The 15,569-nt window shown below is 50.9% G+C and overlaps 1 protein-coding gene and 1 long non-coding RNA gene across 3 annotated transcripts; one reads left to right on the forward strand and one right to left on the reverse strand.

The window, feature by feature from the left end:
• Positions 1-2,655: 2,655 nt before the first annotated feature.
• On the forward strand, positions 2,656-5,507 carry LOC117802262 (collagen alpha-1(I) chain-like). 2 transcript variants are annotated; one of them, XM_034660223.1, is made up of 3 exons: positions 2,656-3,442; positions 3,701-4,322; positions 5,124-5,507. In XM_034660223.1, the coding sequence occupies exons 2-3, from the start codon at positions 3,755-3,757 to the stop codon at positions 5,471-5,473; spliced, it is 918 nt and encodes a 305-aa protein (XP_034516114.1). In that variant the 5' UTR covers positions 2,656-3,442; positions 3,701-3,754; the 3' UTR covers positions 5,474-5,507. The 2 variants fall into 2 exon arrangements, with proteins under 2 accessions (XP_034516114.1, XP_034516115.1); XM_034660224.1 differs by having other exon boundaries at positions 2,656-4,322; positions 4,547-5,507.
• Positions 5,508-6,839: 1,332 nt separating this feature from the next.
• On the reverse strand, positions 6,840-15,527 carry LOC117802263. The gene is made up of 2 exons (XR_004625329.1): positions 15,061-15,527; positions 6,840-9,470 (listed from the first exon to the last, which is right to left on the reverse strand). It is a non-coding gene; the product is annotated as an uncharacterized LOC117802263 (long non-coding RNA).
• Between the last annotated feature and the right edge of the window lie 42 nt (positions 15,528-15,569).

The following is a 15,569-nucleotide window of genomic DNA, read 5'->3' on the forward strand; positions in this document are numbered from 1 at the left end:
CTCCCCAGGGGGGGAGTCTTTCCTTCCAGGACCTGAAATACCCTGCGATACTCTTCCTCCATGATGCCCATGCAGGTGGGAGAGTTCTGCTCAAGATACTTCCCTGGGTGGGGGTCAAAATCATCCAGCACTGGTCCAGGTGTCAAAGCTGGATGGGACATCAGGTGGAGTGCAGGGCTGGGAGAGCAGAGGGTCGAGAGCTTGCCAATCAGGACGCCTGGGGGGCTCAGTTGGTGAAGGCTTCAGCTCAGGTCATGATCTCAGGGTCCTGAGATCGAGTTCTGCATTGGGCTCCCTGCTCAGCGGGGAGTCTGCTTCTCCCTCTACCTGCTGTTCCCGCTGCTTCCGCGTGTGTGCGCTCTCTCTCTTTGTTGAATAGATAAATAAAATTGTAAAAAAAAAGTTCGCTAATCAAAGCCACTTTGGAGAACTCGCAGTGTCTCTGAAAACAAAGTAACAAACACCAAAGAAACACCTGACCCAATGCTTCCCTGTACCGCTGTCCTAAGGGATTTGCTCATATTAATTCATTTAATCCTTACAACAATAAAGCAAATGTTAAATTATTACCATTCTTATTTTACAGATGAGGGAACTGAAGCACAAAAGTTAAGCAACGTGCTCCAGGTCACACCACTAGGGAGAAGCAGGGCTGGAATTTGGGCCAGGTTTTCTCTCTGAAAACTGGCACTTGTCTGGCAACACTGGTCCCCTCACTGCACTCACCTTCAGGTCCTCCTCTGTCTCAAGTCTCCGTCAAGGGGGTGGACCCTGGAGCTGGGGGAGCTGTCCCGAGGATAGCTAGCGTGCTCTCCGTGCAAAGGTGATGTGAGCAAGAGGAGGGGCCACCAGGAGAAGAATCCAGTAGCGTCGCCATCTACAGGAATCCAGGTGTAGGACCATCAGGTGTTTGCTGGGTGTGGAGGTGAGCTAGACGAGTGGATGGGGTGAAGCTGTCCTGTGCTGATCAGAGCTGGGCATCGCCCTCAGTGCTGAAGTGTTACTTTGACTTTGTGCAGCTTGTGCTATGTGATCTCACGGGCATTCTTGGGTTGTTTTGGGGTGCATTTCTCTCCTCAAGAATTTCCATTTTATCTGCACCTCTCACCATGTTTGATCGCAGCCTGGGGACACGGTCATGCAGGCAGAATGGCATACCACACCCAGCACCTGTGTGTGTTACTGACTGTTATCCGTGTGCAGGATAGGAAGCGCTCAGGAAGACATAGCTCGCTCAGCGGTTATGCAGTGAGAGTACTGCATAAGCTCTCCCAGACACTGCATACAATACGTGTCTTACACAGAGGACGACAGGCACGCTGTTCTTGTGTTCACTTAACAAGGCATCATTCCCAGGAACACATGATTTCGCTCTCTTGCACTTCCAAAAATTAACTCTGGTTTATTTGGTTATTCATATGCTTTTCTTTTCAAAATCCTGAAGGTATATAATAATGTCCCTTGAAAACCTCCCTCCCAGCCATCCGGAGCTGAATTACTTCTCTGAATCTTTCCACATATGTGCCTCTAGACGAGACTCCAGGAGAAAGCTCTCCCCTCACCTTGCAGTTTTTAAAACATAAATGGGGGGCGCCTGGGTGGCTCAGTCGTTAGGCGTTTGCCTTTGGCTCAGGTCATGGTCTCAGGGTCACGAGCTGTGTTGGCCCCCTGCTCGGCGGGGCACCTGCTTCTCCCTCTCACACTCCGCCTGCTTATGTTCCCTCTCTCCTGTCTCTCTCTGTCAAATAAATAAAATCTTTAAAATAAAATAAGCACTGAGATTTCATTAAAAATAACAAGATAAAATAAAATAAAACATAAATGGTAATAAATTTTTTTTAAGTAAGCCCTACATCCAACATGGGGCTCAAACTCACAACCCCAAGATCAAGAGTCATGAGCTCTACCAACTGAGCCAGCCAGCCTCCCCACAAATGGTAATGATTTATCTTAGAGACCTTTCCATATTTGTACCTAAGGGACATACTCATTACTTTCTACAGCTACACAGAATTTTACCGCACGAATGTATCAAACTTACTTAACTAGTAACATTTAAGTTGTTTCAATTTTTAAGTGTCTATTTTATTGGCTTAAATAAAAAATGTATTTAATTAATTTAATTAATAATTAAATAATTAATAAATATTTCATAGAAAATCTTACGTGTTAACCTTTGTATGAGGCTCTGATGGTAAAAGTTTCAGGAAGACAGGTTCTTGCCTTCACGTAAATTATATGCCAATTACATTGCGCTATATACTTTAAAAACATTATCTGTTTATTTGAGAGAGAGAGAGAAAGTGCAGAAGAGGGGACAGGAGTGGAGGGAGAGAGAGAAGCAGGCCCCAGGCTGAGCAGGGAGCCTGCCCCTGCCCAATGGGGGCTCAATACCAGGACCCTGAGACCTGGGCTGGAAGAGCGAAATTCTAGTTACGTGTCACCTAAGGGCACACGTCACAGAGCATCAAGCCCCCATTTTCAAGCTTTTGCTCTTACATATAATTTGCGAGTGAATATTTGTCCGGCAGGGCCAGCTGCATAATGTGAGGGGCCTGGTACCAAGTGAAACTATGAGACCCCTTGTCCAAATAGCAAGAAAGGAGACTTTCCTTTCTTGTGTGAGTTCCCTCTTGATCTGTCGTGGTGGCACATTTTTGTTTTTGCTGTTTAATGTCACATTCCTCCAGGAACACAGATACTTGAGGCCCTGCCCCAGGCTTGTCTAGACAGGTGTGCATGCCTGACCCTTTCTTTCCCCTTTGCCCTGGCCCTTCTTGGGAAAACACAGCACAGAGGGTGGCGGTGTCTCCTTCGGGGAGTGGGAGGCAGCTGGAAACCCGTCCTGCAGATGCTGGAGGCAGGAACAGCAAGACCAAGCTTGAGCCTGGGCTCCAAGCCTCGGCGCGATCTCTTGGGACTTCACTTACAAAACACACATTGAAAGATAAGATGGCTAAGAATTTCAAGGTGATGACACAGAGCATGAGAAGCCAGACAGGGCAGCGCCTGGCTCCCCCTCCTGACTGAGCATGGCCCGGCGTGAGAGTCCTGGCCCAGGGCCCGTGAGGGGCACGGCCCTCCACACCAGGGAGTTGCTAGTTCAAGGAGCATGTGCATTTGTCATTTTGATAAGCACTGATGAACTGCCCTGCACCCAGGTGTGTGCTGTGCTCTCCTGTGGAGGGCGATGCTGAGAACTAGGGGTGCGACTCCCCATGAGCTGTGATCCCACACGGTGAGCACTCTGCGCCGTGTTAATGCTCCCCGGCACTGGTTTATTCTTCTGGGACCGCCCCTAGCGGTGTAAATATCAGGTGGAATTTGACAGTTCCTTATTTCCACAGCGTTTGTGTTTCGGTTGGTCTGGACAGTCCCGGAGACTCCGAGTGCTAGACGGTGAAGGGTCTGACTCATAGGCGCTTACCCAGGTGTTTCACAGGTGGGCGGGAGGAAGGGGAGCCCGGGTCCGAATCCGCCTGGCGCAGGTGACCGAGCCGGTAGCTATGGGCATGTGTATTGTGCTTCAGTCAGGGGCCTTTGTCTATACCGGTGTGTTTACACAAGTGACACACACGGGGTAGAACACGGACAACAATGTTCTGCCAAAGGTTTACATTTTATCCACCAAATTTCTCCCATTTTTGTGTCTTCCCTGTTACTATTCTGAAATTCGTCCGTATTTTCCTCTTCTATAAAGGAAAGCGTCCCTCCTGTGACGAATCAGGTGAGTCAGGCACTCAGGTGAAGTGCAATGTTCTGCGGAAGAGGCCGAGCCGTCGTGTCGGTCCTCGCGGGGCGGACCGGGCAGGTGCAGGCCCGGGAGGCCGACTTCAGTTCAGTACAGAGGAACCGTCTCTCCATCGGAGCCGCCCAGCCAGACCCCACGGACCGAGCGGGTTTTCCGTTCTTCCCCTTGCTGGACCGTCACGCCGACGCCGAGCAGGAGCTTAGCCAGGTAACCCGGTGGTCCTTAGCTGTAGGATCCTGCAGGAATGTAATTGCTTTCCCCATCTTTCTCCCCCGGTCTAGTTCGCCTCCTTTCCGTTCCCCTGGCGCCTTCGCTGTTCGCCCACACGGCGGCGGATTCGCAGGTGGAGGCCTGAGCGCGCCCCGGGTTTGCCCAGCAACAGTGACGTCACGACCCCGCCGCCGAGAATTGGTTGCCGGAGCCTCTGGGGGGCGGAGAAGAGGCGGCGGGATCCGCGGGCGGAGGCCCGAGCGCGTCCCGGGTCTGCCCGGCAACAGTGACGTCACGGCCCCGCCGCCGAGAATTGGTTCCCGGAGCCTCTGGGGGCGAAGAAGGGGCGGTGGGATGGCAGGTGAGAGCCGCGCGGGGTCCTGTGAGGGTTGTCCCCGTTCTCCCCGCCGTGGTCCTGCCTGGACGCCGCGCACCCACCGGGCAGCACCCACCTACCCAGGGCCCGCTGGTCTCCACGGGACTGACTGCCCGACGCTGGGAAAAGGCGCTGCTGTATGTTTGGAACTGGGCACTGTCCTTCTGCCGGTCCTGCCGCTGCCTGACAATTAGGGTCTTTTCCCACAGAGGAAACTGTGCGGGGACAGTCGCATTCTGGGAGCTCTGGCACAGGGATGCCCCGTTCCGGCACCTGGAGGACCCTGCGTCTACACCGGAGTGTAGAGAAGCTTGCACCCGAGTGTCGGATGCCAATTCGGGCCTCGGTCTCTCTGAGTGTGCCGTGGGGGCTATCCCCCGCCTCCACCCCTGGGCGCGACGTGAGGAGTAGCTGAGACAGGGGACACGAGGTGCTAGGCCTGTGTCTGGCCCCTTTAGGACCATGCTAGCAGCCGCTGTGCGCAGGAGGTGAGGCCGGGAGGGCAGGACTCTGTCTTGCCGGCTCCCCGCTGCGTGGGTGCAGAACAGAGCGAGCGTGCTGGAGTGGACCCCAGCCTCTGTGCTCTGCTCCCCATCGCTTCCTGCGCTCTAGCCGCAGAGTCAGTATCGGCGCTTGTACTCGGTCTGCGTCACAGCAATCTGTGGACTCAGACATCAGTGCTTTCGAATTCTGGATGAGGGCTTTGTGTGCCGAGGAGGGGCTTCAGGGGTCCGGGGTCGGCGCAGCTCTCCTGAACGGGCGGGGAATGGCTTTGCTGCTTTTCAGGGCCCGGAACCAAGGTACATCCCTGCAGCCGGCGTCCCCTCCCTCCCCTCCCCGCGCCCGCCTCTCCCGGTGACCGCGGCGCTCGCAGGCGCAGGAGCAGTGTCCTTGTCGAGCTCCACCGGCCTGCCTGCTCCCGGAGGGGACGCGCGGCTCTTCCCCACGGTGACGCTGGGTCTCCGTGTAAAGGAGCCGGAGCACCCGCAGCGAACAAGCCTGGGACGGCTCAGGGATCCTCCGAGTGCAAATTAGGAGCCAAATCAGGGGCTCTTGATTTCGGTTCAGGCCCTGCTCTCAGGGTCCTGAAAGCGAGTCCCGTGTTGGGCTCTGCCCTGAGTGGAGAGTCGTCTTGAGATTCTCTCCCTCTCTCCCTCTGCCCCCCACTCCCCTCCCTCTCAAATAAATAAATGAATACATCTTTAAAAAAATAAAAATAAAAACTTGAACCAAATCAAATCGAGTTGAACTGAGTCTATTTTGTTGAACCTTTCTTTGAACTTAGTAATAACTTCATTTTTAAAGAAACCTAGAATATTTTTATAAACCTGAAAAATTTTTATTGCTTTTGTATTTATTCTTTTGATTTTTGTCCCATTCCAAAAATTTAAATTCAATTAGTTAACATATAATGTATTATTGGTTTGAATGAACCTGTTGACAGCCATTTTGGCCCACCAGGGATTTGGTTCCCATTTGCCCTTGGTTCTCACAGCGCTGGGAATGGTTGGTATTACTAAGTCACCCTATAAAGGAGGCAAACATAGTTACGGTTTTACCCCAGAAAAAATACTGTGTGTGTGTGTGTGTGTGTGTGTGTTGGGGGGGATAACTATGTTAATATGTTTCTAAGACTTTTCCAGCACTTTGAAAAACAGCATTGGTATTTTGATTGGGATGGCATTGAAGTGTAGATTGCTCTGGGTAGCATAGACATTTTAACAATGTTTATTCTTCCAATCCATGACCATGGAATGTATTTCCATCTTTTTGTGTCCTCTTCAATTTCTTTCATAAGTGTTTATTCCTAGGTATCTTATGGTTTTTGGTGCTATTGTAAATGGAATTGATCCCCTAAATTCTCTTTCTTGGGTGACATTGTTAATGTATAGAAATGCCACTGATTTTTGTGCATTGATTCTGTACCCTGCCACATTATTGAATTTGTTTCTAAGATTTTTATTTTATTTTTTAATATTTTATTTATTTATTTGACAGAGAGAGACAGCCAGCAAGAGAGGGAACACAAGGAGGGGGAGTGGGAGAGGAAGAAGCAGGCTTCCAGTAGAGCAGGGAGCCCGATGCGGGGCTCAATCCCAGGACCCTGGGATCAGGCCCTGAGCTGAAGGCAGACGCTTAACGACTGAGACACCCAGGCGCCTCTGTTTCTAAGATTTTTAATATGTGTCTTGGAAGTGTTGATTCAACACTTGCTGACACCCCAAAAGTCTAACCAGCTCAGTTAGCCTGTTAATGCCATTCCCTCGATAAGGATGAGGGCTTCGTAAGAAGCCAGTGAGTGATGAAGGGGACTGGTGAGTGTTAAATGTGGACATATGTTTCTGGGGGTGGGAGGGGGAGGTGTGGGCGCAGTGGCTTTGTGTTGCTATGGTTACAGTTTTGAGGTGATTCCAACTAGCCCAGCAGGGCTTTCTGGCCAGTTAGGGTTAATCGGGGTTGCACACTATTATTGCATTCAAACCGGGGAGAGGACACTGCTCCGAGACTTAACCAGAAACGGGAGATTTCCTTTTTATTTCTTATACTGTTCGATATATTTTCACAGTGAGCATACAGTCTTTATAATGATTTTTTTTTTTAAGTTACAAAACAAACCAACTTGAAGAAGCTCCTCAGTAGGGAAAATGCTCAATTTTGGGAGGGACCGAGGGCTCGCCTGGTCACTGGCGCCATCTAATGGTCACACTGAGTTACTGCCCTGACGGAGGACCTGTAGCGGGGCAGGGTCCATCCACCTGCCTGACGTTCATCGGAGAGGCAGGTGAGAGCGCGGGGCCGTCGTCAAGGTTGCCCGCAGTTTGTACTTACTGGACTAGGAACGCATCGATGAATTCCTGCTCAAGGGCAGGCCGGTGTGCGACGTGCTGAATCGCGTGTCAGTCAGTGGCGGGGATACTGTTTTGCCTTCATGCGGAGTTTTTAACCTCCTCAGAAGTTTCCGGGATTGTACGTGACCGTTACAATAATATGCGATCAATAAGTGGACGGAATAGTTGTATTGAGATGACAAAACTGAGACCGGAGGAGGTGTGAGGAGCCCAAGGTGGGCCAGACCCGGAAGCCTGGGCCGCAGGTGCACAGCGGGGCCCTTTGCCGGGCGTGACGGCTGCCCGGACACAGGTGTGCAGGCTTAGTTCTTACCAGGCGCTTCACCGGGAGCCCTGACCTAGTGGTTCCCTAACCTTTCTCTACCATTTCTACAGCTTTTGCTATGGTTTCTTTTTCTTTTTCTCCTTTATTTTACTCTATTTATCTATCGATATATCTATTTATCTATTATTTTATTATTTTTTTCTTTTATGGAATCTCTTTTTATTTACGGTAACTTTTTATAATTTGCCCCAACTTGAACTCTGTTTGGGGAGGTGATTTTTAACAACAAAGCTAAATTTACATACAATTAATTTGTTATTAATCAAACATATTTTAAAGATTTTATATTTTCGAGAGAACACGTGCGCCCGAGCACAAGGGGGAGGCAGAGGGAGAGGGAGAAGCAGATTCCACGGTGGGAAATGACCTATGTATAAAGTGATTCAATGCAGTATTGTTTGTAATTGCAGAAGATGATAAACATCTTAGGGTTTATTAAAAGTGGACTTATTAAATAAACTATGAGACAGCCGTGCAGTGGAGGGGTATTCAGCCATCTTAAGGCAAGAGGGAGCTGTCTGTGTATTAATGTGGAGTTCTTGCCTCCACCACAGCATTCTACTGTACTTACAGTCATGAAGTGGAAACACATTTGCTTAAACAGCTGTAATCTCTCTCTGGAAGAAAACGTAAGACACCAACCCTGTCCACTATGTGGCCTGGCCAGGACATTTCTTTGGTTTTTTTTTTTTTTTAAGTTTATTTCTTTAAGTCATCTCTACCCTGAATGTGGGGCTCAAATTCAAGCCCCGAGATCAAGAGTCACTGACTCCTTTGACTGAACCCACCAGGGGCCCCCAGGACATCGGTTCTGGATCCACTGTGAGGTGTCTGAGCTGAGATGGGCCCCCAGTGAATTTAGGGGCATAAAGGGAGCTACCTGTTTTTGAGGGCCTCTGTGGGCTAGCGATTCTCACATGGGTGATTCGTCAGTCAACCCCTACAACACCCCCAGGAGGGATACACTAGGTTTTGGGTTTTGGTTGTTCCCTCTCTTACCTATGCTTTGCTGCCTCCCTTTATTTCAAAGAATTTCATAAATTATATTGCCTGTGATACTGTCTTACCACTGAAAAAAGCAGACATGACTATATCCCACTGTTCGTGTCTTCTCTCCCTCTCTCTCCGTCAATGCCCAGAGGAGGAAATCCCTCCGGAGTTAAACCCAAGAGGAATGGTTGTGCCTCTGTTTTGAGCTATTTCTCGTTCTCCTCCCTGACTAGTTTATCTGACACCCCCAACACGAACTGCCAGTTAGCTTGTACTCTGTCTTAGGCCCCAAGACTTAGAAGCCACATGACCGCCAGTCTCCTTGGTAAGATGTTGGTAAGAAGAAAAAAAAGTGAAGGATACTTGCTTGATACATTCTTTGTATGACTGGACATTTTCTCCACCATGGCTTCACTTGGGTTGGATGTAGGAGAGAGGATGCAAGCTCGTCACAGATCTAGGATTGAGGGTGTCTAGTGCAGGGGGAAAAGGAGAGAGCCCTGTCTCATGGGCTGGCTGCTTGACAAAAACCAGGGACAACGGGGCCACCAGTCCTTTTCCTAAGGTCCATTGGCTCTTGGTTCATTCCTTCCTTCCTTCCTTCTTTCCTTCCTCCCTCCCTCTCTTTGTCTCCTCCCCCTTTCCTACTTGTAATTAATCCAGACAGGATGAAAGTTTGCTCTTGACACAGCTGGAAATTCTCCACCTTTGCCCCTGTTTCAGAGCAGAGTCTTGGGGGTATGAGCAGAGAGGCTGATTTTGGAAAGGCATGTTTGTTAAGAGCCACAGGAAGAGCAGCAAGACCATCTTCTGGGTGCCACGTGCTGTGCTGATAGGGCTGCCGTGAGCTACCGTGCGAGCCGCCACATGGACGAGAACATGCACGCACCAGAAGTCATACCTGCAGTGCGGTCGGAGGACTCGTGGTGGCGGGATTTCAATGTGTGGAGGTTGTGCCAAGCTGATGGCCTGCGGAAGAAAGCATCTCATGAATGCGTGGATCTTTGACAAGCAACAGAGACCAGCAAGAGGTCCACAGCCTTCGAAACTGGTGAGATAATCCCACACCGGGGAGTGAAAACTGATCTTGGGGTCAGACGATGTTTTTGTTGATTGATCTTTCATTACGCTCTTCACCAGGTGGCAGGGGAGGAAGTGAGCACCGTGCTCAGGGTCCCTGCTCCCAGGGAGCTAAAGGTCCTGTCGGGAAGGCAGGTAGTAAATCACTGGTGCTATAGTTAAGACAAAATTACCGCTGAGATGAGTACTTTCAATGGTGAAGGCTGTGCTGGGAGAGCACCTGGCTGGGAGGGTGGGGTCCCTCAGGGGGTGACTTAGGCAGTTACTGAGGTGCCGATGGCATGGGGTGGGCAGGCTGAAGAGAGCGTGTCCAGAATGTTTGCTCCCTGAGCTGACAGCGCTTGGGCAAGGTCGTAGAGTGCCATGAGGCCAGGATGGCTGGAACACCAGCAGCAAGAGGGAGGAGGACCAGAGGTCTGGCTGGAGGCCCAGCTCTGCTGGCATTGGCTGTGTGACCTTGGGCAGGTCGCTTCACCCCTCTGAGCTGCAGCCTTCTGTTCTGAAAATGGATCCTGATAATAACACAGGGCACAGAGACGGTTGGGAGGATTAAGACAGATAGTGTGAGTTGCTTGTGGGCTATGCACCGATAAGGTAGCATGTCTCTGCGCAGATCTAAGCATAATAAACACCGAAAGCATCCGAAGGTGTGTCTGAGTCATGCTGGCTTTCAGAATTTCAGAGTGATGGTTGGAAAGACGGGGAAGGAAGAGTTAAAACTCAGCAGCCGTTTGCTCGCTCTACATTGCTAAAGGCAGACCTTGCCTCACCTCTGTCCCAGGCTTTCCTTTCTGCTTAGATTCGAGGTGTCCATTTGGGTCCCTAGACAGGGCAGGACCCATCCCACCCAACGCAATAGGGTCCTAATTTCCATACAGAGCCATTATGGGGGTCCTCGCTGGTGTTTTTATGGTATTTCTATGAATAGAATCTCTAGTCCTTGGCCTCGGATGTGTTCACTTGACTCCTAAAGTGTCCATTTGTAGATCTTTTTTCACATTTGTACACTCAGTTCCACACACCCTGTTCTGTAAATCCAAAACCCACAGTGCTCCGAAAATCAAAAACTTTGTTTGTAACTCATTTGGCGGCGAGACCAGCTGTGAAGGTGTTTATGGTCTTTATTTACTGCACCTGATGTTAATAACCACGTATTTTGGGGCACGTGGGTGGTACAGTCAGTGGAGCGACTGACTCTCAGTTTCAGCTCAGGTCTCAATCTCCGGGCCATGAGACTGAGCCCCGCGTGGGGCTCCACACTCAGAGAAGACTCTGCTTGATATTCTCTCGCCCTCTGCCCCTTCTGCTCATGCTCTCCCTCTGTCAAATAAATAAATAAGATTTATTTATTCATTTGAGAGAGAGAGACAGCGAGAGAGGGAACACAAGCAGAGGGAGTGGGAGAGGGAGAAGCAGGCTCCCAGCTGAGGAGCCCAATGCGGTGCTCGATCCCAGGACTCTGGGATCAGGCCCTGAGCCGAAGGCAGACGCTTAACGACTGAGCCACTCCAGCACCCCTCAAATGAATAAATAAATCTTTTAAAAAATCTTGTATTTTACTGCAGAAACATGATTGTGCTTATTACGGGTGTAAGACCTGTACTCACATGTCAAATAGCAGGTTCTCAGCATTCCATAGTTTCTCCTAGAAAAGTGCGATAATGCGTCTTTTTTCTCTGGGTATCATTTGGATAGTGTGAGAGTGTGCTCTGAATACATGAACAATTAGTTCCTGAGCTGGACATAATGAGACAGAAATCTGTTTCAGCAAAAGGAACCAGCAAAACCCTACCAACCCGGTGCCCAAACGCATACATGCATAAGGATATGTACGCTTATGGGACTGGTATGAATATTCATACCTGGTAGATACTTCATTACATATATTTAACTAAACATAATACTTGTTTGTTTTGAAATCTTCAAGAAACTCTGATCCTCTTGTAGTTCCAGGAATAGAAATACTACATTTGTGTGTGAGAACTGAGTCTTTCCTAAATCTGTTAACCTGGCCTCACGTAGGCTTCAGAAGGAGGGACAACAAGCTGACTACTGTCCTTTGTGGTTTAGGTTAGCCTGGCACCTCGTTACATTGTCTTCATTTATTTCTCATAGAAGGGCTCCCTCACAGAAAAGTTATTTACAGAAGCAACGGCACTAACTTTGTAACCTGGCGATTGTCCCCAGCGCTGTGAGACAGTGCTCCCCATGGCCCGGAGTGTCTGGTGGGAGGGGGCCGGGGGTTCCAGCAGGAACTGCATTGTGGCTTTCCTATCTCACTAAAGTTTCTGGATTCCACTCTGGGTTCTCGCACGGGCCTGTGAAGGCATCCTAGAAAGAACTTTGTAACTTTGCTGTTTCCTAATTCTGATGGGAAACGCTGGGAAACGCTGAGATGCTCCTTGACCTCCGACAAGGCTGCCTTGGGGTGGAAGTTGGGTCAGAGGAGGGCCTTGGGACTAAATCTCAGAACACAGCGGAAAGAATTTGGAAACGGACTAAGAGGCTTGAGTTCAAATATTGACTCTGTCAATTTCATGGCTGGGTGACCTCTGATTTGCACTTAGTTTCTCCAAATCACAGTTTACTGGTCTCCAAACTAAGGACACTATGTGTACTTTGCATGGCTGGGTAAGAATTACGTTAGATGCCCTCTGAAGGCACCTACCACCCAGCAGACTCTCAGTTAACTCGGCTCCTTTGGTTAATACGTTACCAGGGGGTGTGGGGTGTTAAGTTCTGGGCTCTACGCTCTACGTGTTGGGCAGAAGACGAGGCAGAAGACAGCAAAGGAAGTGGAAGGATGGGAAATCACATGAACAGGAAGACTGGTCCCGTTCTCAGGTCATCTGAGCAGGGATGCTGCCATCTCTGAAAAGCAGGCCAAAACTGTAAAAGGAGGTGCTGTCACCAAAGGCACAGGGACTAGGGGACAGGATTGAGTGGGACCTTCCCAGAGGAGAGGAGTTTGGTGCTTGGAGTGGAAGGCAAAGGAGTGGACTGGCTGTGGGAGGGTGGGGTTGGGATACTGATGGGGGAGACGTCAGTAGGTGTCCTGAGGAACGTGGGCCTGGATCTGGGAAGGGACACTGGAGGATGAAACTGGGTGAAAGGAGGAAAAAGGCGAGCAGTGTCAAAGTGCTTAGGAGGGTTAAAAGGAAAACCTAAGTGATTATAAAGGTAACACTTGTGAAACACTTGGGCAGAAACTGAACACCACCACCACCACCACCGCAAAGGACGCCAGTATTCATGGCCCATTACTGCCAACATTCGGACGTATTTTCTTCCAGCTTTTAAAGATATATATATACCACAGTTGCACAAACTTTGTATTCTGCTTTTCTTCCCCTCAAACTCTCGTATTTTCCCATCGTAATGTCTTTAGTTCCTCTTTTAAACGTGTTTTCATAGCTATCTCTTTGAATGGATACATTCCAATGTGCGAAACCAATATTCTGTGATTTGGACATGACGGTGGTTTCCTTTAGCACCAGCCGTGAGGCAAAAAATACTACCAGAGTAATTTTCAATTTCATAGACTCATAGAATCCTCTTCCAGGGGGCATTCTAGCTTCCCATGCCCCTCAGTGCAGCAGAGAAGAGCAGTCAGGACTTCAGGGAAGCCAGAGACAAGTCGCCGGAATGAAGATGAGACGAGACCTTGAGAACTCATTTGTAGGCTCCCGACAGGGTGTCCTTCACATACTCCCCTACGGAAAGGCCATGCGGGATCTGGGAAAGGTGTCCTCTGGGCCATCGGCCAGGACCACACAGTAGCACACAGAGACGGTGTTCTGGCCAGACCGCTGAACGAGCTGCAGACTGGGCACACGCAGGAAACTCTTCTTTTCAAAGCAGTCTGGGAAATTTCTCACCCTGGTGTCAAGAACTTTATTTTGCTTCACACTCACATTTTTTGGTCCTGCCCTGCTGAGAGGACAGCAGGCCCCTCAGAGGAGAGGTGGCTGCTGCTTTGAGTGGTTAAAAATCCTGCCCCAGTCTCTTCTCTTCTGCCCATTTTCTAGCTCGGTGGGTCTCAACCACTCCCTAGGGAACGTTTAAAAAAAGCTGGAGGCTTTTCTTTTGTAATTACAGCGAAGAGGGGGGCCATGAGGGGCATGGATGAGTAGGGCAGAGGAACAAGATATCCCTCTAAGCATAGCCTGCACAATGAATTGACCCTCATCCAGAGTCTCAGATGTCCCCTAGGACCTTCATGTAGGTGAAAACCTGTGTTTAATTATCTGAGCCTAGAAATTAATACTGTTTAAAAAATGGTATTACTATACAATGAACTTTCTAGGAATGCAATTACAGTTCCGTGTATATTTAGGGAAAAATGACTTTGCCACCAAGAGTTGTTCAACATTTTGTTAAATCAGTTCATTGATGACAACATGCTGGAGGCGCTGAGTCACTGACTGAGCACCTGCGTCTGTGCACCTGCAGAGGTCCACACCTGCGAGTCTGTGCACAGGTGCACACACCTGCCTCCTCATTACCACCTCCCGCGTCCTCAGGTCTCAACACGCACATGCTAAAACATAGCTCATGTTCTTTTATTACAAATTATTGTTTTTCATTGGCCCTTTATGTACAGATAGGGAAGCACGTTGATTTAAGTTATGTGTGTAGGTAGGTGGTATCATCTATGAATTTCAATTCAGCGTAGTAAAGGGTTCACCCCAAGATATCAGTTACACAAAGGGCTCAAGGCTGAGAACCTCCGTTCCCATGGGTCTCACACTATTTGCCTTCTCGCACCTCTTTCGCAGGACCAGCCAGAAAGGAGCTTTTTCCCCCCATAAGGAGTCCCCTGTCTCCTCTAGCAGCCCAAACTCACTCCCACGAACACACACACACACACACACAGGCCCTTCACTCCCATGCACACACACACACTCACACACACACACAGGCCCTTCGCTCCCATGCGCGCACACACACGCACACACCCTTGACTCCCATGAACACACACACACACACACACACACAGACACACACAGGCCCTTCGATCCCATGAACACACACACCCTTCACTCCCATGCACACACACACACTCACCCACACCCTCTCCGCCGTACAAAAGCGCGGAGCCGCGGGATCTGTCCGAGGCCTGCACTTTCCCGCAGGCTCCAGGCTCCCAGCTCCCCAACCCCCAGAAATACGGACAGGCCCAGCAGGAGTAAAGAAAGATACGGTTGGCTCCAGCCCGCTGGAAGCTCCTTTGTCTCCTTTTTTCCCTCTACTACTCCATTTCTCTCCTGATGCTCCCCTCTCCGGCTTTCGCCTCCAGTCTTTTCCCCGAGTTGCCTGCCCAGGGCAGCGAGGCAGAGCTGCTGGGCCGCGGGAGCCGCTCGGGGCGCACGGCCTTCACCCCCCTCCTCCGCCCTTCCCGGTCTGACCTCAGCTTCTCCTTTCCCTCCCACCTGCCTCGCTCCCCTCGTGGCCCCGGCCTCCGCCTCTCTCCTCTCACCCGGATCCGGACCTGCCTCCTGCTCGTGCGGCCGTCCTTCTCCACCTGCATCCAGATTCCCAGCCTCTGCGCCCGCTCCTCCGCCTTCGGCTCGGGGCCCCTCGCCCCCACCCGGCTCCGGTGCGCGCCCCAGCCTCCCACCCGCCGCCACCTGCCCCCCGGCGCCGTGGGCGGTCCAGGGCGGGGCCGGGATCCGGGGCGGCTCCCGGGGTTCGGCTTGTGGGAGGCGCCCTCGCCTCGGTCTCCCCCTCCCTCCCCCCGCCCTGTCTTCTCCGCACCCTCCTTCTTCCCTCCGCCCGGAGCCTCCCCCGGTCCCCGGCGCCGCCTCCTTTCGCTCCCGGCTCCCGCTCCCGCGGCCGCCGCCGCCGCCCCGGGAAGGAGAGACCGGGGTGGGGTTTGGGGGAACGCGAGGGGAGCGAGACCCTGGCCGGGCAGGAGCCCGGATTCACGGAGAGGAGGGCTGGGAGGAGGGCAAGGTTGTGGAGAAAGGAGGGGGAGCGGGAGGAGAG

This window comes from Ailuropoda melanoleuca, chromosome 5 (genome assembly GCF_002007445.2).
Source record: "Ailuropoda melanoleuca isolate Jingjing chromosome 5, ASM200744v2, whole genome shotgun sequence".
Taxonomy (NCBI): Eukaryota; Metazoa; Chordata; class Mammalia; order Carnivora; family Ursidae; genus Ailuropoda; species Ailuropoda melanoleuca.